The 22,135-nt window shown below is 41.5% G+C and overlaps 1 protein-coding gene across 1 annotated transcript; it reads left to right on the top strand.

Moving 5' to 3' along the window:
- Positions 1-2,115: 2,115 nt before the first annotated feature.
- On the top strand, positions 2,116-21,876 carry LOC112558298 (contactin-3-like). The gene is made up of 27 exons (XM_025228679.1): positions 2,116-2,955; positions 7,770-7,881; positions 8,774-8,868; positions 9,252-9,337; positions 9,787-9,953; positions 10,243-10,350; positions 10,838-10,982; positions 12,672-12,856; positions 13,007-13,102; positions 13,337-13,570; positions 13,847-13,955; positions 14,205-14,395; positions 14,548-14,823; positions 15,146-15,427; positions 15,805-15,968; positions 16,209-16,323; positions 16,806-16,973; positions 17,189-17,329; positions 17,726-17,820; positions 18,007-18,096; positions 18,407-18,554; positions 19,206-19,327; positions 19,763-19,815; positions 20,020-20,156; positions 20,534-20,649; positions 21,266-21,443; positions 21,583-21,876. Exons 1-27 carry the CDS (start codon positions 2,944-2,946, stop codon positions 21,720-21,722), a joined length of 3,765 nt encoding a protein of 1,254 aa, XP_025084464.1. The 5' UTR covers positions 2,116-2,943; the 3' UTR covers positions 21,723-21,876.
- Positions 21,877-22,135: the final 259 nt, after the last annotated feature.

Genomic DNA, 22,135 nt, shown 5'->3' on the forward strand with positions numbered 1-22,135 from the left:
TGGGGCGAGTCACCGACTCGACCCACTTGTCAACTTGAGCAGCTCGAGACGGCTATAGACGCCCGAAACGTAACTAAACCACTTCGAGGAGATGACACAGCGATGACAGATTTTTTTAATCTTATAGATGAACAACTATACCTTATGATTATTTCACATCATTTTTATTTTTTGAAGCAGGTAATAAGGATGGGCTTGAGGCTGTGGCAGAGAAATGCAAGCAGATGGAAAATATGTCGATAGAACTTTCCTAAATATTAACGCTGTCAGATTGCTGTTAATTAGTCCAATTTAGTCCCAGCCCTACGAAAGTTTGTGTCTTTTTTTATACAAAAGATATGCAAGTATAATTGGATAGGTGTGTGAAGGCTAGCCATGTTTTAATATCGCTATTGGACAGGTGTGTCTCACTGACCTCCACAACTCTCTCCACAGTCTTAGGAGGCCAGCTCATGCGAACGGTCTATGACTACCCCAACATGCTGATGATTGCCTCCAGTATTTCAGTCCCGAAAATTCTTGAACAGAATCTGGCAATTTCTCAGTGATTGTAAAACTAACCTGATGATCTTGCAACAAGAATATTCTATTATTTTTCAGTGATTCTATAACTGTTTTTGAGACCAGCGTCCATTATTGTTATTTTTGTATGGTTTTCTTTTTAGTAATGCATTTTGAGCCCACCTTTAACGGCGTGAAAAAGCGCAATACAAAACAACTTCTTGTAGTAGTAGTAATAATAATAGTAATAATGATATAACTGCTCTTTGCAAAGACGTAAATAGAAGCTGAAGCTCGAACAATTTATCCCGTAGCATCCACTAAATATATGGCTTTTAAAATAAGATCATCTTTGTGAAAATTGAAGAAAAACGAAGCAAAAACTGTCAGTACTGAACTATAGATTTTTAACTGAAATATAGTCCTTTAAGCAGTTTGGAGGAGGCCATTTTTGAACGCGCACTAAATTTGTCCCAGGTCACAGCGTTCCAATTATGGGTCTTACGTTGCATGCACCTTTTTTTTACATTTGGAAATGAAAGTTAAGTAAATGGATCAGTTATTATCTACAGTATTAACTACTGTAAATATGAGATAAGAGCAAATATCATTTCAAGTGATCCTGATGATTTCCTTTACCTTTTTTCTTTGACCTGAGAAAGCACTGTACATTTCTTAAAAATAAAGTAAGAGCTAAACTGGATAAAAGTATTTTTCTGAAGTTTTGCGTAACTTTGCATCTCTTGATTTGATGGGATAAAATTAAACTTTTCACAAGCTATATGCATGTCATCTGTGCACTTTTAGTTATGAGACAAGATGGAGAGGCTTTTTCATGAACAGGGCTGTTTGCCAGTTTGGCACGCCTCGACATACAAACCTGTATGTGCTGTCGTGTCTGACCTTGTCCCACAATACCTGTCTAGCTGAGATGTTGATAGACGACCTACCAGTCGGTCGTTAAGATTTGTTGATGCGAATATCGTGCATATGTGTCAGACAGCTGATCTTTCTCTCTCTATATATATAAATTAGATGTATATAGACATACATATCTCTAATATGACCGATATTGGTGCCACTTCTTTTCTTTCTCTGGAATGTCTACCTGCATTTCTAACAGTGATCACTAGCTAGACTTTAAGCCTTACCGGAACATCCACCTCAGGTGAAAACTGCAGTAGCTGGTGGTCTTCCTTTCTTACCGTCGTTCAATCCCTTACCTACCCCACCCCATCAGCGACCCCTCAAAATGTTTCTAAATTGTAAACATTTGTTTCGCTCGTGGTGATCTTTTGCTCAAGCACATTATTGAATTTACTGCCAGGCGGGAAATACTCTACACAATTATTATAATTATATGATGTCCCCCAGTCGACTTTACATTTTACCTCGAGTTTAAGCGGCATGTGGTAAACTTCCTTTATTTCATCTTATTTTGTGATCAGCTTCAAACCCGAACCACAGCCCAAACCCCACCGCTAACTTTTGCAATAAGCCGTAGATGTACGCTTGTCTGTCTAGAAAGCTCATATAAAAATTACACAAGGTATACAAAACAAACAAACAATCAAAATATATATGTATTTAAAATATACATTTGAGAATCGAACCCTCGACTATCGAATAAAAAGAATGGCTTTTGCCACTGCACTAAATTGTGGAAGATCCAAAGATAACGTGTCCCATAACCTAGCGAACTGTAGGAGCAGTGAGTGTGAGTGGTTTACCGTGCACAGCATGTGGAAGGCAAAGCCTAAAATTTTCTTTTCGTTGTCGTTACCTTCCCGGTTGGTTGGTTGTTGGTTTTTTGCAAGATGGTGCCTCTCCCTGCAGGGGTAAAAAAGCAAATGCTTTAATCACTAGACTACCGGGCACCCCTAGACACTTCCTCGGTAAATCACGCGCCATTTATGCACCGTAACAGGACTCAACGGGTGCACACATTTTTGCACCATTTCAGTCAGAGGCGCTGGGTTCAGATTTCGTCTCGAGACACTCATTGTATATGACACCTTGCTGTTCGCAGGTCCAGCTATCGAGGTTTTCTCCGGGTATTCTGGTTTTCTACCCCCTCCCTCTCCCTTCATAATACGAAATCACCACGAGGTGGAAGCACTTTCCCCCAAAACAACCAACAAACTAACCAGTTTCTGTCCAAAGGGTTATGAGAACGAAGAAAATCGGAAAGTGGGAATGGAAGCTCCCAAGCCTAAGTTTCATATTAACACGACTATCTCCCCATACCCATTTGTGATGCCATGAAGATGAGCCAAGGGAACAAAGGAAGTGCTTTACTTCGTTCCGCTTGAGCTGGCTTGACAGCCGTCCATGGTATACATTCCTCATGTTGCCTGCCAGAGGCTGCCACAGCCGTCACGTGACTATCTCCAAAGGCTCGTTGTTAATGTGCAAGAAAATTTCTGAAGGACGCGTGCTGTAATGGGTCAGTCGGTGAGCTACCATGTGCATCTTTGATTTGCTTTGATTGGTGTTTGAAAATGTATATGCGCTCGAATATTCTCTCTTGTCTTGGAAATTACCCATCTTGCAAATAGAAGAAACTCTATTCCTGTAGTAAGCATTTTTTTTCTGAATATGTTAGTCTGCTAGCCATTTTTTAAATTTTCATTTAGATAACCGGAAGACAAAAATCATTTCTTAAATTATGAGAATAACATAAAGATGTAATGTTTATCATGCAATGCGTAATTTTTTTGTTGCTTACTTGTTACATGTTGTTCTTATGAACTTTAGACTTAATGTCTCTGTTCGTGCAGTTGGACCACTTTCTTTGTGTGGTTGGAACTCAAACAATTTTGTCATGCAGTATTAGCTTAACGAATTTTGTTACTGGTTTGACTCAGTTTCTTTTTTTTTTCATTTGTATCGCAGACTATCAGTCTAAGATTTTCTAGCAATGTGTGTCTTAAAATATTAACATGCATCGTGTTATTACACGATTATCGCTTAAACATTATTAATTATGTAGTATTTACTATTTTAACAGAACTTCATTAACGATATAGCTTTCTTTCCTGTAATTTATGACACAATTTCTTTTAAAGAATTTTAAAGGAATGAATATATCCTAACTTTTTTTGCTTTATTTACTGTTCTCTCTCTCTCTCTCTCTCTCTCTCTCTCTCTCTCTCTCTCTCTGTGTGTGTGTTACAACGTCTTTCTTTGTATTTTGACTTCTTTTTATGATACCAAACTTTTGATTGCACTGCTCATTATCTTGCTTCATTTCCACATTCAGCCCACTTTCTCGGTTCTATTCCTTTGTTGTTAACCCTGTTAAATTTCAGGGTCTCAGTCTTTCATTACACTTAATGTGTACAGGTAGGACATGACAGACATGAGACTTACGATTCAAAATACACCTTTACATTTTAAACCATAGCATTTAAAAAAAAGTTAGTCAACCCCTCTCCCCCGCTAAAAAGAATAATTACCAAAATGCGCTCACTCCGTCTGTCTGTCTTTCACACGCACTCACACACGCGCGCGCACACACACGCGCACACAACACAAACTTTCGATTTAAGACCTCACGACAGGCTGTAGTTTGTACTAAATTTCTTATTCCACAAGCTTTACTAATAATAACAACAACAACAACAACATAAATGAGACAGAGGCCCTATGCTCCAATGGGCGGGGACGGGGGAGGAATAATAAGAAGAAATGAGGAGGAGAAGAGAGGAGAGAGAGAGAGGAGGTTGATCGAGAAGGAGGTAAGAGAGAGGACCCGGAAACAGAATAATAAATAAAGCTCTAGTCCTCAGGTCACATTTCTGTTGTGCTACATCCGTGCTAAACAAGGGGAAGCTGTCTCGTCCTGTACATATTTCGTCTGACAATGAAACAAAGGCAGGCAGCCATGACGGGCGATTACTCAAGGCTTTGATGCCTCTTCTTGGTTTCTATCTTCGTTTTCATGTTGAGCCTTGTGGTATGAAGACATCAGTTAACACGAGAACCATGAGCTTTCTCAGACACGCCCATTCTCTCTTTCTTTCATTTTTTTTTTTTTTTTGTCCTTCCTTTTCTCTTGTTCGTATGTTCCTCCTTTCTTTTCTTTATTTCTTTTGTTATGCCTTTCCTTTTATTTCATAGTTTCTTTCTTTTGTTCCCTGGGGATTATTTGTTTCTTTCCATTCTCCTATTTTATTTTCGTTTCCATTTGTTCTGCATTTTTTTTTACTTTTTCTGTCTTTTTGGTTGGTTTTTTATTTTCTTTCTCCCTTGTGTTCGTTCTCGTTTGTTTTCTCTCCTTTCGTTCATTTTTTGTTTCGTTTATTCAAATTTCTGTTCATTCTTTCCATCCTTCGCTTTATTCCTTTTTTACCTTTTCTTTCTTTCTTTCTTTTTTTTTTTTTTTTTTTTTACTTCTCCCTACTTGTTCTTCGTCTTCTTTTTTCTTTTTTAACCACTTGTAAGTTCATAGGTCATCGGTCTGCTTCGTTTCGCTGGCATTTGTTTTCTCGTGTCATCTCCCTAGCGTGAGTGTCATGTGATATTATTATTCACTTTTAATGTCGCTGGATTCTTTAAAAAGCCACTATAATTTACTCTAGAGTTTCTGTCTGCAAAAAAGAAGAGAATGGGAACTTCCACAAAGACTGTAAAATGTTTTATTTTAGCAACTTTACCTTTCGTGTTTCTTGAGCCCTGTGATGCCGGGCTTGCTTCAGCTGCATTATACTATGATCAGGCTCGTTCTTAGCCCCCGCGGGGCCCGAGGCAAAGGGCATGTGCGGGGCCCTTACGCCACGATCACACGGTTTTAGTTGGGATCTAAAGTCACTTTTTTCTCAGGGATATCTCGTCTTTTATCATTGACAGCACTGAATACACATTACAACATAAGCCTACGATTAATTTATTTGTAACTTTCGTCAATAGGTTACAATCAAAAGCGCGGGGCCCCTTGAAGCGCGGGGCCCTAGGCAGATGCCTCGTCCGCCTGCCCCTAAGCACGGCCCTGACTATGATCATAATAAAATGAAGATAAAAAAGTATTAGTTGTAGTTGTGACAGGATTTGAGATTGAATGCTACCACATTCCGATTTCAAGTCCTTCCCTGTCAATGAGGTTCAATGAAAAACAAATTTTTTCCAAAATGAGAATCGAAGTTTTTCATTAGCATCCGTGATAGGGATTGTATTGAGAATGCTGACTAGAGCTTTCTTGAGCTAAGAATAAGCTAAGATTTTTTTTTTTTTTTTTGGTAGTGTATTGTATATTAATTTTTGTGAGTGGGCCCAAGGGTTTAATAAAATAAGCTATTTGTATTTGTATTCTTTCTTTTTCTTTCTCTCTCTCTCTGAACAGCAGCATTGACTCCGTTGTTCCAGCTATGGAATGTCGGGTCAAAAAAACCTCGACTCCAGCTTAGAATCCTCGTCAGAAACTTGTTTATACAAGTCCAGCTCATTTCATCGACTTTCATCTTCTTTACACTTTCCCCTCCTAGCCTTTTGAAACAGATGTGACCGTTACAAACCTGTGTTTTCTGCGCATGCGCGAGATGTCGTACAAATCTCCAGCGCCATCTGGCGACAGCCAATCCCGCATTAAATCAACGTCACAGCTGAGTTCTGATGAGCAGATGTGTTTCTTCGTTTCTCCACAGTACGTCACAGCTGTGGCCTTGCCAGAACATCAAACGTGACGGTTATATCAACATTCCCCTGGGGAACTGAGTTCACTTTTGATTTTTTTTTTTTATGATAAACGCTCGCACTCGAGGCCCAGTTCCACGTGTTTTTAAAAACTTAAAACTATTCTGAAGCATCTTTCTTTCTTTCTTTCTTTCTTTTCTTTCTTTCTTTCTTTCTCTCTTTCTTTCTTTCTTTCTTTCTTTCTTTCTTTCTTTCTTTCTTTTCGATCCTCGAATATCGCTCCTTAGCCAATTAAATGCGTTACTTATAAGTAAGATATGCTGATGCTGCTGAAAGTCTGGTTTTATCTTATTTAAAATAATTTTAGTTTAAAAAGTTTTAAGTTTCTATAAAACTGATGATCTCATTAGGTTTGAAGCCTAAACGTGTTCGAAATTAGAAATGTGTTGTGCAACTGGCTACTTGATTTTTTTTTTTTAGTTGACGTTATTTCCTTGCGCTCTTTGTTGTTTGTTTGTTTACTTTTAGTCCATAAAGTAGTGCGCATGTCCAAATACCTCAGATTTCGAAATCTGCGTAACAATCACTAATTATTCCTAAACAGATTGGTATTTAAAGCTATATTGAAAGGGAGTTCTGTTGTTTTATTTTCTGTTACATATCTCCCTATTTTAAGTTGATTTTTTTTTTTTTTGAGTCCAACATTGGCAATTTATGAGTAAAACCGATTCGAGTGGCTTGTTGAGGGCTTCTGAGTGATCGAAAACTTATTCTCTTCCATATCTGGATTTATTGTCATCTGTCTGAATGGGGACAAATACAAGAAACAGATGTGTAAAAGAAGTGGAATATTGACTAACAGATCGGGTGTAGGAGCTAATTTTTAAACAAAGCACCTGAAGATAGAAATGTATAGATTGGAGGAGATAAGCACAACTAAAAGTTCACGACCTTCGTGATTTCTAAAAGGCTTTGTGAGATGTGAAAGGTCACAGATGTTGGGAGCATAAACATCTTACAGATTTTGTCAAAATAGCAGTTGGGGTGGAGATTACAAACTTATAAACATTTTTAAAGTGCCAATAATTTTATTTATTATTTATTTCAGAACTTTCTTAGCATTCTTTCCTGTGTCTTTTTAGTATATGACTATACGAAATGTATCTGATTGCGAATGATATCACTGTGTACGCATGTGCTGTGGTCTGTGTGCATCCTCACAGGTGTTGAATATAAGACTGCGATCGAGTGCATTAAATTTTAATATAAATATAAACATGTCCCTTACCAATTTTAAAATCGTTATTGCTTGAGTGTATTGTAAAGCTTATACCCCGTCTTTCTTCGTATCGTTTGCAACCACAATTTTCATCTCTAAAGTTTTCAAGCATTTACCGTCGGGAAAGCAGATAATACTAACTTTTCTTCTCCACATTTTTTTTTTAATATACAATTTACCGTTGCGGCAGTTTGTAACGGTGATCTTCTAAAACCATCTTTTACCTTCGTATGTATCAGTAAGGGCAGCAAAGTGAACCCCTCTTTTAATAGTACTCCATTTTAACCACCGACTAGTGTTTACTGAGCGAGCGCTGAAAAACTGACGAAATACCTTCATTGTGTGTTTTTCTCCTCAGAGAAAGTGCACTACGACAGGTGGGCAACACCTGCATCTGGCACATGGTGGCTGGCTTCTCACTTCCATCGGACTGTGCCTTGTGCAATCCGCCTCCAGTCAACATGTGTTCAGTAAGTATCGTTTGTACCCTGAATGACAACAATAGCCAAACAAAGCTCCCTGGCACTCAGCCCCCCTGCAAGTCCTTAAGGCGAGAACTTGATTCAGGTTATATAACTGTAAAAATTGCATTAAGGGATAAGCCTCTTTTCTTTTTTTCTTTTTTTCTTTTTTGTTTTTTGTTGTTGTTTTTTTTTTTTTGTCGTATATTTTACTACTAATAGTTTACTCAAAGTGTGCAATGTCTACGTGGTATGATATTCTCATGTGTGTGTGTGTACCAAGGCGAGGCGGTGTAAAGATTTGAAGGTGTGCGAGTGTTCATGTGTGAGTTCGTACAAGGTAAAGGTCGGGCCATAACCTTTTTTTTTATTTCAGGTCGTTTGGTGTAGGGGTGGGTGTGGAGGTATTACACTCCCCACTTTTATCGTAATCAGCTTTTTTTGGGAGGTGATGCCTATGTCCTCTCCGTCTCGATGCTTTTCCTTTCCCAACCCTCTATGGAGTTAGTCATCCACAGCTGAGTCGATTGAGAGACGTTCGCTTGCGCCACACGGGTATCGAACAAGCGGCCTCCTGGTTTCTGACTCCAAGCACTTGGCTACCCGATTCCCTGGCATGTATGTGTGCGTGTGCGTTTGAACGTGGATGACGTAATAGCGTAAAGAGGCCCAGGGTGTACGAGTGTGAGAGTTAAACGAGGGTTTGAGCACGACTAGACCTGTCTGGCAGTCCACACCTGCAAGGTGCCTGTAGGCGCTTTTTCACTTTCTACAGTTTTAGTCCGGTGTGAGCATATTCCTAGCACCCACATGAACTTGTGTGAATGAGCTTGATGAAAGACATGTTATCAGTGAACAGTAACACTTAACAACTCCCCTGTTTGTTCACACTCATTTTCAGGCTGCCCCACCCCTTGGTATGAGCATGGGAGCGAGTGTTACCTCTTCGAAGGGGATACACCCAGAAATTATGAAGGAGCCCGCTTGGCCTGCAGTGTGAGCATCTCAGCCAGCCTGTTACTTACTAATCCATTTCTTACTAGTCCATTATTAACTGGTATCTTGGGAAACAATCTTTATCATCTAAGAGTCCTGTGTTGAGTTGTATGTATAAAATTAGTCCCCTCTCCATCATACTGAATCTTTTGTTACATGATGTTTTAAATTGATTTAAGCTCTAGGATGGGTCCATTAACTGTGAAGGGTGGTGTGAACGAGTTTTGATTTTTGTTTTTAAATCGATTTTTTAAAATTTGTATTTCTCATGTTTAATTATGTTTTCAATGTAATATTTTATGTTGTTATGTTTTTCATATATCATATGCTTTGCTGAGAGAAACCACAGCTGGTTCATATCAATGCTAAATATTCCATCACAGGAGCATGGAGGGAGTCTGGTGAGTGTTCTGGACAGGATCACGCACGGCTTCATCAGCAGCTGGCTGGAAAGAAACGATCCGTTCATGTAAGGGACAAGTTTTTACTTTTAGAGCAGACGCCTCGGGAACATTTGGGCAACAATTCTCAAAAACATGTTTGAATAATTGATCAATGTATCAGCTGGGAAAAACAAAAATCGCACTTTTGTGAATCATAACAAGCACGGCGTCTTAGCGCCAGCGATTTCATCTGTTAACTGAAAAATCAGCGGTCACTGTCTCTTTCTCAGAAATTTTCTTTTATCATCCAAGTCTGTTTCCTCGAAAAAGATATTTGTAGTGCTTATTCTCCTGGAAAACTAAAAAATCGACGAGGATGAGGAGGAGGACGACGAGGAGGAGGACGATGACGATGACATGTTTTTTTTTTAAATATTTTTTTTTTAAACGCATCACAGTGCTTCTTAAACATGACATTTTACCATCTTGAGAGGAAGTGATGTCAGAAGTAATTGTGTGGTCGATGGTGTGACAGGCGTGAGTGGTACACCAGCGGAATACGTGAGAAAGGGTCAACGCGGGAGAAGAGGTGGTTTGTCTGGGAGGGGCATGGCGGCGACCCTCTCAGTGGGGCTGAAAGCTTTTGGAATCCTGGGACGAATCGAAACAGCTCCAATGGAGTCATTGTCTACAGTCTAGGTGGTAAGAGCAGTGTCGGTGATGTCTCCTTGATTTATTTTATGAAAACAAGCCCATGCAGAAGCATTTTGGTAACTTAATTAGTTTAATTACATTTCAGCATTGCCTCTGATACAGGGGTTGTTGAATGCATGTTTGTGATGCAGGAAGTAAGGTGTGCCGTTAAACTTACAGATATTAATCTTGATTTTTTTTTTTTTGCGAAATGGCAAACTCGGGTTTCTGTACCTTTCTTTACTGCCAGTCAGATTAAAAGTTGATTGTGATGCTCATCGGTTGGTCTGATTAACAGAGGGGGGATACGGTTGGACGCTTGTGACCCCTGATCGCGAGCTGCCCTACATCTGCCAGGTCGCACGTGCTGAAGCATACAGGATTTTACAGGTGCACCGAGATTACGGTGAGGGAACAAAATACAGACATGATGATGAGAGAATGTGTTGCTGTGATTTCTGACACTTTGTTGCTGAGATGTTGCGCTGCTGTATGATGCTATGTTGCTGTGAGGCTCTGGTTGTGATGTTGTGATGATCTGATGATCTGATGATGGGATGTGCTGCTCCAAAGTTGTGATGCTGTGATGTTGCGCTGCTCCAGAGTTGTGATGATGTGATGATCCGATGCTGAGTGGTTGTGATGCTGTGTTGATGTAGTGTTTCGATCATGCGATATTTGCTGTGTTGTTTAAAAGATTGTCGTCAGTCATTTTGGTCGTTTACTTTGATACACATAATAAGAAACCAGTGTAAATGAAGACCGTAGAAATTTATAAATTATTTAATTTATATGTGATTCCTTTAACTTTTAAGATATGGCCTCAACATGGTAGCAGGAGAGTTCTCATACCTTCATGCCCTCCCGGTCACTCATGGCGATTTTGTTGTCAGATTACGGGTTGATGGTGCAGGACATCAATGTCCTCCCCCGCGGTCCTCACTTCACTCGCCAGCCGGTCAGCATCGTCATTGTGGGGGGACCAACCATGGCGGAGCTGGAATGTCTAGCGGTCGCCAATCCTGTGCCTTCCTATAGGTGAGGGCCAGCTGCTACACACACACTACAGCAGCGGTTCTCAACCTTTTACTTGTGGCGACCCCCCTAACGAACACCGGTACGTCCGCGACCCCCTTAGCCAGCTAGGTCGGTGGAAGAGTGGGGGGAGCCTTAGCTAACCTCCAACCCCGCGTCGAGGAAATCAACAACGGAAGAACAAAGTTCGTATCTGCAAAAAGTATAACTGTTAATGAAATTTTACTAAAGCAAATTCTGCGGTGCTAATAAATATTATTTGATTAATTTTATTGGACACTCTCTTTGATTAATGAGAAGGTTGAGCCTGCTTGATGTTGCATAGAGAAGCGAACCTGTGTGCGATGTTCGTACCCACTGCTATTCGCAGCTCAGCCTCTGCGTCCACACGATTTCTGTATTTCGACTTCAGTGCTGCCAATGCTGAAAATCCTTGTCACACATATACGAAGTTGAAAATGTTAGAAGAACTTTCATTGCTTTCTCAGAAAGCACCGTTGACGCTAATCCAGAATGTTGGCACTGGTGTTGTTTGGAAGACCATTTTCAGGGATTGGTCACTCGAAAGGTCGACGAGCTGCTCTTCTTCTTCCGTGGACAACCCGCTTGTGCTAGGATCAGCCAGAAATGGATTACGAATCCAATCGTATTTAGTTACATCAATTTCAGCGAAGTAATGCTGAAACCTTTCTTGCAGTCCGTTTAGATGGGCAATAATTACATTCTTCACCTGATCAAGATTCAAGTTGTCAGCCTTGCACTGACACAAGCACGGAAACATCAAAAATATTTTCTCTTGCGTCCACAACGAAATTTTTCGGACGAAAGCATTCATCTTGTCAGTTGTTTGTAATATGGTGGTGACTTTCCCTTGCAGAGAAGTATTCACACCGTTCAGATTCTCAAATATGTCCGATAAATATGCCATTAGCAGCAGCCATCGGTCGTTCTTAAGCCCCCACCCCGCACTGTCTGGTCATGGCCTTCTGTCAGGGACCTATAGAGTACTAGGACTGAGCACGTGCGAGGGCGAAAGGGTGTGAATGATGGACGTTTCCTGAATGCGTGCCTTTTAGATGTTTTTTTTTATAAAAAAGAGAGAGGTGTGACTGGAGAGGGAGAGGGGAGTCAGCGATGAGAGATTGGGGGAGAGAGAGGGCAAAAGGCGAGAGGAGCGAGATTGGAGGCTTAATTGTTGAGAGGGGGATTGTGTTTTGAGTTTTGGAAGTGAGAAGTCACTGCATTGCCGATACAGTGTACTTGAATAGGGAGAAGAGATTTGGAGTTTGATCGCCCTCACCACTCGGTTACACAATCTAAGCTAATTTCACTAATACCGGTATAAGAAACTTTTAAAAAAGGACCACCTTCGCGACCCCCTTGTAGGCACGTAGCGACCCCCCAGGGGGTCGCGCCCCACAGGTTGAGAACCGCTGCACTACAGATTGGATTGAGGGATAATTGACTTAGACATACATAGCGAAACATATATATATATTGATGTTTTGTTATTTTATTACCATAGTTTTGTTTTCAGACAGAATAATCGTTATAAAAAAATTACAATTACTACTGTATGAAAATCAATAGAATATTTTATTCTTTATTTTTTTATTTAAAATCTTCCCCCCTTACCTTTCTTCCTTCTCATTTGCAAAAATGAAGTGGTGTTTTTTTTTTTTTTTGTGGCAGATGGTACAGGGGAGATAACTTCGAAGATGAAGTTACCGCGGGGGTTGACAGCCGCTACACGCTAACCAACGGAAAGCTCATCATCCAGAATCCAGTGGAAAGGCTGGATGCCAACCAGTACCGGTGTACCGCCCAGAACCACCTTGGTGTCGTCATGAGTAACGACGTTCGCATCAGTTTTGGAGGTCGGGTTTGTTTGTCTGGACTTCTTCATTCACCGATCAAACAAACCGCACGGAAATAAAATTTTCAAAGATGAAGTTAGTCCGTTTTCTGCCTAGGAAAGACCAATATAACCTTCATACTTAAAATGATTTTTTTTCTCTTTTTCTCAGACCTTGGTGAATTTTCAAACGTACCTGATGCGGGGGTCAACTCAAAAGCTTACGATGGAGTGGCAATTGAATGCAGCAGAATCACTTTCAAGCCAGGTAAGCTACAGTCTAAACGTTATTACCGAATATACGAAGGTAAGATCACCTACGAGCCCCTTCTCAGCTGCCCAAAAAGACCTATTTCAATTTTTCCCATTTTACTCAAAGGAGAAATGTTTCAGGGTCACAATAACTTGTATATTATGGTTGGAGTTGAAAGAGGAAAGTTTTTTTTTTTTTGTCCATCCGCTCTCGGGCATCCTTACAAACACTTTCGTGTCCCTTCTTCAGCTGTCAAGTACAACTGGTTCAAGGAAAGCGCCTACAGCTTTGTTCGGCCTGAGTACCAGACCTACCAGTTCATTTCCCAGAACGGGAAGTTGTATTTCTCAGAGGTGACGAGAGCTGACGAGGGTCGATATCATTGCATTGCCATCCTGACTGGGGTCAACCGGTACACCATCGGTACCTCTCAGCCTCCAACGCGCACGAGTTTAGGCATCCAGCTTCACGTGCATGATCAAGGTGGGTGCCGGGTGGGATGCATGGCAAATTTTCTAGAACCCTGTCACTTAATGTGCACTGAAGGCTGGTGATATGCAGCTTAACAGATTTTTTTCACAGATTTAAAAAAAAAAAAAAACCTTCGCAATAGTACATTTCTGCGCCTCGTGAGAGTCGTGGATGTTATAAAATATATTAATTTATAGATAGCTCTTTAGAGTCCAAATAGGTTTTTAATTAGTTTTGGCGTCATTTTAATGAGCTGCTGTGTGTGATGCATTCTGACTGTTGTAACAGCTCCTAAAGCAGACTGGGGTCCCTTGATCCAAGACGACTTCATTGCGGTCTTTCCACAGCCACCATTGAAAGGACATGATGTACGCATGGAGTGTTTCGCATACGGCTCGTAAGTATGGCTTATGGCTTCTAAACATTTCTCGAACATAGGCTCGTAAGCCCGATTCGTAATTAAGGCTCGTAGATGTGCAGTTAAAGGAAGAAGTTAAAGAAATCTAATGATTGCCGTTCCAGCGATTTTTTATTTTATTTATTTATTTATTGCAAAAGCCGTCTCATGTCTTAATGTAGATGTTGTTGTCACCCGACCACCCTCATCCGATACAGTGAAATCGTCACGTGACCTCTTGTTGCGCAGGTCCACCTCGCCGTTTTTGTATCAGTGGCACCGAGAGGAGAAGCCTATGCCGGCCAGGGCTGAGCTGTCAGACCAGAACCGAGTGTTGACCCTCATTGACGCGCAGCTGGAGGACCAAGGCACCTACGTGTGCACGGTCTCCCGTGGGTCCAACGCCAAGGACAGCAAGTCCTTCTACCTCGTACTCGGAGGTGCGTCAAGGAAAGGGGTAGAGGGATAGTCAGCATTTAGTCTTACATGTTACTTACAATGTAAAAAATATAGAGCAAAATTCAATTTATAATATAGAATAGACGTTGCTGTTGCTGCTGTTGTTGTTGTTGACCTTAAGATCATCCCACAGCTCGTCCCTACTTCATCTCACCCCTGAGGGACCAGCACGCGGACCTCTACTCCCAGCTGACGTGGCGCTGCGACGCGCGGGGTAGACCTCCACCCACCTACACGTGGTTCAAGGATGGAAAAGCCTTGACCTCTGACCCTGCCCAAGGGATCCAGATCAACGCCAACGTTATGCGCATCAGCAACCTGGACCCGAAGGTGCATGATGGGATGTACCAGTGCGGAGCGAGGAACGTGCACGGGATGACACTTTCCGAGGCGCAGCTGAGAATCCTCGGTAAACACCTGTGAGGTGAAACAGATGGTTGCATGAGACACACCTGGGTGAATCAGGTGATGATTAGTTGTGTGGAGAACAGCTAGTCGCCTGGGTGAGGGGAGGTAGATTGTTGCATGAATCATCGTTGAGAAGAAGATTGTTTCACGAGACGCACCGAGTAGTTTGAATGAAGTAGACTGTTGCCATAGGCACAGCTAGTTACCTGGGTCACAAGAGTTTATTGCAGGAAACAGATTTCGTGTTCTTTATGAACTAAGATTATTACTTGATGTATCGAGTTCCTTCAACTGTCTATCTCTCGTGCTTTTTTGTTTAAAAGCTTTCCCACCTACATTTAAGAAGCAGCCGCTGAAGCCTCGAACCATGTGCGCCCTCAACAGCAACATCACCATCACTTGCAAACCGGAAGCCGCGCCGGCGCCCACCATCACGTGGCTAAAAAACGACAGCCCATTGGATGTGGACAACAACCACGTGACTCAGCTACCCAATGGTAATCTACTGATCAGAAATGTACAACACGTTGACCAAGGGCGATACACATGCGTGGCGACCAACCAGTTCGACGAAGCCCGCAGTTCTACGACTGTTACTATTGCCGGTGAGTGTGAAAGTGTTAAAGGCGAGGATTTTTAATGACATTCATCGATGAAGGCAGTGTCAGTGTTGGGTAACACAGAATATGTCACAATACCGAAAGATTGCTCATATGTGTTTATAGCTCGACGATTCAGCTGAAGTGGGGTTAATAAAACAAATTGTTACAAAATCTATCGTGATTTAAAAAAAGAAATACCATAACAACAAAGTTCATTCGAAGGTACCCGAAAACAGATTTACTTGCACAGGCGAACGGAAGAACGCGAATCAAATATTTTTTAATGTTTTTTCTAAATTTATAAATTGATGGTTAATTTTTTTTTATTGTTTTTTTTGTTTTTGTTTTTTTTTTTTTTTTTTTGATTTTTGTGTCGTCAGCTGGGACATCAATAGTCGTGGCGCCCAGCCCCACACAAGTGATGGTCAACCATACGGCCTTCATGGCCTGCAGCGCCTCCCATGCTCCTCATGTCGACCTTGTGTACACCTGGTACGTCAACGGGCATCGGGTGGACACGGAGAAAAAAGTCGAATATCGCCAGGTCAGCCCATGAATGCGTGCGTGAAAGTGTCTGGGCAAAACTTTTTTGTTATTGTGTGTACGCGAGCGCAATTAAAACAATTAAAGTATAGATCGTCGGCAGAAAATACATTTCTCTCAACAGGGTTCGTTAAAATTCTCTTTACTTTGATGCATGTTTGCACGTAAGTCATTATCTGTGAACGGGTATCTACATGCCTGTGTGTTTGTGATCCGCGACTGTGTGTGTGTGTGCGTGCAGACCGACACGGGGCTGTACGTCGTTGCGGTGCAGCTGCAGCATGCAGGCTTCTATGAATGCGTGGCTCGCACGACTATGGACGAGGACAGGCGAGGGGCGTGGCTGTCTGTTATAGGTGAGGAAAGGAGAGGGGAGTTGCTGTCCCTCGTAGATGAAGACAGGCGAGGGGCGTGGCTGTCTGTCGTTGGAAGGTGTAGATTTGTAGAGGAAGGTGAGGCGTGTAGGTGTTGTTCATCGTGAGGAAAGTTATGGGTGCGGTTTTGCCACCGGTGTACAGACCAGGGGCGTTGCTCGCCACAAAGCTAATTATATACGAGAGGCGTGGTAGCGTTGGTCGAAGTTCGCTATAGCTGTGACTCAAGACGACAACCTCCCTTTACCCATACCCCCTCAAGATCCCCATTGCCCACAGTGCGAAATCACGTGAGGTGGAAGCACTTTCCCTTCTAAAATCAATAACAATGACCAAAGAACGACAACTGCATTTAGTAGGCCAAGAGCCAAGTGATAACGATTTAAACGACGATGTGGGGCAGGACCTGCCTGGCGATGCTTGTTTAATACTTTAAATTGTGCATACTTTGTTTGAACTGACAGGTCCACCAAGCGAGCCGTCAGGGTGTTTTGTTGACGGCATGTCCGTGAAGAAGGACAGCGTTGACGTGCTATGGACCCCAAGTACGGACAACGGGCGGCCAATCAGCCTGTACGTGGTGCAGCTGGCCAACAGCTTCGACGAGAACGTGTGGCAAACGGTATTTTCAGGTAAGAAAATATCAGAGCTCAAGGTTTTGAGATTCTCGGTCTGGCAAACTTAGGTAAAGATGATAACTTCCTTTTTCCATCTTCTTCTCCATACACCGAGATCATCATGGCTGATGTGATCCTGAGGTGAAGCTGGTTGAGGTGAGCCTGTTGATGTGAACCTGGCTCACGATAACCTTGTGACTAAATTTTCTGTCGATTTGTTGTTCACTCAGACAGTCCAAGCCGCATCAGCATCGAACCTGACACCCAGAAGCTTCGGGTCAAGGTTCACAATCTGTATCCAGGCAACGGCTACCGCTTCAGAATTCTTGCCGTCAACGAGCTTGGCTACAGCGTCCCAAGTCTTCCTTCCAGTGAGTCGCCATTGTTAAGCTCTTCATGAAGGGGACGCAAGCAAACAAACAAACAAACAAACAAACAAACAAACAAACAAGCGCTCGGCAAAGGTCAAAAGTGTAATCTTCAATACAGATTGTAGAATCTCGACATAACGAATCCATTCGAACCAGAAAAAAATCCGTGACATCAGATAACTCGTTACGTCGAGAGTTTCAATATTTAATGAGATTTGGGTATCGTTTGATAATATAACTCGATCTTGTTTCACTATTAGAAACACAAATGATGGGAACTGGAAAGCTTTATGAGGACCTACTAGGACTTTTGAAAAATTTTGTGATATTGTAAAAAATTCGTTCTACTTGAACTTGAGATTGTACTTGCATTACATGTATTGCTTTTTCTCTCAGCGTGGGTGTACCTGCCCAGTGCTCCTCCTAGCATTCCTCCGCGTGACATCAGAGGGGGAGGAGGAGGCGTAGGTGACCTGCTCATCTCGTGGATGGTGAGTGTACACATCTTGATGGTATTCCAGTAAAAATATTGTTCCTATTGAAATAGCGTTTGACACATAAAAATATTACATTTGACATGCAAACAATGGACTAACAAATAATTTATTTATAGAAAATATAGTTATAGCGCGTTTAAATAAAAATGTCAACTGTAATTATGTTGTTCTTGCCTGCAGCCTCTCGAACCGTGGGAAGAGAACGGCCATGGCATTGGTTACAAAATTTACTGGCGCAGGTATGGGGACCCGAACTCTCTGTGGCGCAAGGTAGGTTCCGCCTCAGTTTTCAATACACATCAACCATAAACCTGTATACATGACAAAGCTGTGTTTATGTATGACAAAGCTGTGTTTATGTATGACAAAGCTGTGTATATGACAAAGCTGTGTGTATGTATGACAAAGCTGTGTTTATGTATGACAAAGCTCTGTGCGAACCTCTGTAATAGCTTCGGTGTAGTCTGTGAACCTGTGAGCTTCTCTAGACTAGTGAACTTCTAAGTTTCTCAATATCTAGTGATTCTGTAAGCTGCTGTATTACACGTGTACCTGTAGACTACTCGGTGTATACTTGCAGGCTGAGGTGGAGGGGTTCAACGACCACTACGTAGCTTTTGTTGGCGGAGAAAACTACTTCCTGGAGTACGAGGTCAAAGTTCAGGCTTTCAACCGCATGGGCTCGGGACCCAATTCTAGCGTTGTTGTCGTCTTTTCGGCAGAGGACTGTAAGGGAATTTCATTTTGTTGTTGTTGTTGTTGTTGTTGTTGTTGTTGTTGTTGTTGTTGTTGTTTGTGGAAATGTGATTTCAACTTCAGGTGATTGTATCAGTGCTGTGTGTTTGTGTTGGGAAGTGCGGACGCGCAGAGATAAAAGAGTCGATGAAGGGATGTGGGAGAGTCACGGTTCGGTAAAGGCGTTGATGTCTGTTGTTTGTGTTCAGTTTGATTAATGTTTCATACTCTTGAGTGCTAGAGGCCCTCCTGATTTCCAGTGGTGGCTACTACTATGCTTAAATGATCCCATTATTTTAGTGTTCTTGTATTCTAAATTTGAATTTATGTATTCTACTTGTGTTATTAAATTTATCGATATTATCTATCATGGGTGTTATTTAATATAATTCATTTATATTATTATATATTATGCTATTATATGTTTTTGTCTACCTTTATTATTACTTAAACAGCACTGCTGCCATCTTATATCGACAATATTGCGTCCCTTATGTCTTTGATGAGCTGAGAGAAGTATTTACGCGCGAAGTAAGTTTATATCGATGTATATCCCTTGGAAGCGTTCTTCTTTCTTGGTTAGTTACACTCTAACAACACTCGCAGGTAACTGGCATCTTTTCTTTTACCTACTTGACTTGCAGTACCCGCTCTTTCACCCACCGAGGTTCGCGGCGAGGGTTACAACGGATCCGCCAACCTGGTCACGTGGGTTCCGATACCTGCCACCCGAGAGGCTGCTCGTGGAGTCATTCTTGGGTATCAGGCGAGTATGAGAATGCCTAATAACATTAAAAAAAAAATTGAAGTCTCTGTAACCAGAGTATTGGCAACCTTCGGTTTATCTAGCAAAACAAGGTCGGTCTAACAACTTTCAAGTAGAAGATATATGTCAAATGTTGCGACAAACCTTAAATTTAATTAATTGCAATTAAGTAAAAGTTCTCACATTCACTTATGTTTACTAGGATGAAAATATTTATTATAAAAGTACTCTTTAGTTTGCCTCTTTCAAACATACCCTGACTGCTGCTTGTTTCTTACATCGATAGCTTGATTATCATAACAAGTCCCTGAGCGATTTATTTCAGACTTTGTTTGTATTCATTGCTGTGTCTGTAAAAAAAAAAAAAACAACCGAATTGTTGTTGTGTGTCACAAAATATACCTTGACTTCAACAAGCGCTGCTTTTTGTTTCAGATCAACTACTGGCTTGAAGGAACTTCTGCTACCGACTACCGAGACTTCATCAGGTGAGAACCAAGACTTGTCTTCGTTTTTGTGTTGTTGTCATTATCCATCCCTTCTTTCTGACTTCTTGGTTTGATAATAAAAGTCTTTGCCACACTCTCAAGGCTGTTCTCTTTTGTGCCATCACGAGGAAGGAAAATATAACTCCTTTCTGCCAAAGGGACATCTGCCCTTCTTGCACCTTCGTCTCCATCTTGGTCTCGCAGGTATGAAGGTCACGTGACTGAAGGGATCTACATGGGGCTAGCGTCGGACACCTTCTACTTCTGTGAGGTTAGGGCCTTCAACTCTGCCGGCCTAGGACCACCCAGTGACACGTACATGATTGAGTCAACACTAGCACGTGAGTCTGTACCCTCCACAAAGCTCCTTAAATTAACATTAACCAACGATAAGGCACGATTAAAACACGTCGCCGCTAAGATGGAATTTTTATATCTTTTAAGTAATCATCCTCACCTCTGTCGCATCTTTGTCTTCTTTCATTCTTTTTCTTTTTTCCGCATGAAAACCAATTTTTATGTCACCTGTTTGCGCCCCTTAGTGTGCTTTTCTATACTTTCGGATGATCACCCCCGTAGGTGTCAGCCCTCCTAACACTGATTTATTGTGACTGTCTTTGGTTGATAAAAATGTTTCACCTCTTTTTGTTTTGTTTTGTTATTTTTTGGCTGTTGCTAGTTTAACATTATCTAGTAGTTTGCGTTTGTGATCGTACAGCCGCGTCGGAGTACCCAGAGGAAGTGCGTGTGTACTCAGCAGAGCATGACCAGGTGTTGGTATGGTGGCGCGGAATCCATATTACTCAGCCTGAAGCTAATATTCATGGGTTTGTTGTAAGTATGGACTGAGTTTAATGTCGAGAATATAACTAGCAGGCAGGTAAATCCGAGAACCTTTGTTCTGAGTACCAAAGTTCGGGCGCCTGACCTAAATACAATTAACTCCATTGGCTGGAGGAAAACAAATAACAAATGAACTATAAAATAATAAACAACAGTAATAAACGAAGAATAAAATCAATTATAGAAAACGCAAAGTCATTTTATTTATTGTCATTTCTCTACAATGTATACATCAATACTATTTCATGAAAAGAGTTCATTTCCTTCATATAAGTTTAATAATGTAAAAGTGTAAAGTGTCATCTTCGCGAAGCATGGCTTCAGCATGCACTATGAAATTATTATGGTTGTTTTGAAAGATGATGGGTCATCTTAAGATTTTAACTCTCATATGGACAAATGAAAACATTTTATTATTTCTATGGAGATTCCCACATCACGTTTTGTGTTGTCTTTGGTATTACTGCGCCTTGATGACGATGATGAAGGACCCTCATTGATGCTGTTATTGCGGCAGTCTTAGTCCTGAGAGGCTACTATGAAGTTCCGAGCTGAGAAGAAGGAGAAGATAAATAGACATTGTAAACAGTTAGTAAACATTGTGCAGATCTACTTCTGGCCGGCCAACGAGCATTACCGCTCGAGATGTGAGGCTGTCATCCATGACCACCATGCCCACGAAGCCCATCTGACTGTCGACAAAGGGATCATCTATGCTTTGAGGGTCAGCGCTTTTAGTAAAGGAGGTTACGGACGAAAGTCCCCCACTATGTACTTCTCCACTGGTAAGAAACAAAACTTACAGCAAAAAATATTTCTCATCTTTGTGTCTTTGTTGTTTTCTGCTTCAAATGTCCCTTCTTTGGGGTTTTGTTTACACTGTTGGCTTGGTTATTTAAATAGAAAGTGTTTTTTAACTTACAGAAGGGGAAGTGACGATTGATCGAGCGTTTGCCAAAGAGATCGATGTGTTTCTCTCTCTTGCCTTCCTGCCGGCACCGTCACGTCTTCTCCTGTGGGCGTGTCTACTAGCTGTCACTGGATTGGTCACCAGCAGGTCATGACCTCTACTCCTGGGAATTCTGCGTAAGAATTGTGACACATATGCCTGCAAAAACGAGCCCAGGACTACCCACTTTATTTATTTCATTTATGTATTAATTTTTTCTGGAATATTCTGAGCTAGGAGTTTACATTTTCAGGAGTCCCGCAGTCAGTTTGCACGTGTACCAGTGTGCATTATGCCAATGTGTCTATGTGTGTGTGCGTGTGTGTGTGTGTGTGTTGTGTGTGTGTGAGAGTGTGTGAGAGTGTGTGAGAGAGTGCGTGTGTCGGAGAAAACAATAGCATATATAACATAGTACAAATGTAGTCAATCGACACACGTGAAGAAAAGCGTTGTGTCGGGTTGACCAGTCTTGTAAACACATATATATATAATTATCCGCTAAACGAATTTGTACTGCATTGTAATGCT

Source organism: Pomacea canaliculata, linkage group LG2 (genome assembly GCF_003073045.1).
Source record: "Pomacea canaliculata isolate SZHN2017 linkage group LG2, ASM307304v1, whole genome shotgun sequence".
Classification (NCBI taxonomy): domain Eukaryota; kingdom Metazoa; phylum Mollusca; class Gastropoda; order Architaenioglossa; family Ampullariidae; genus Pomacea; species Pomacea canaliculata.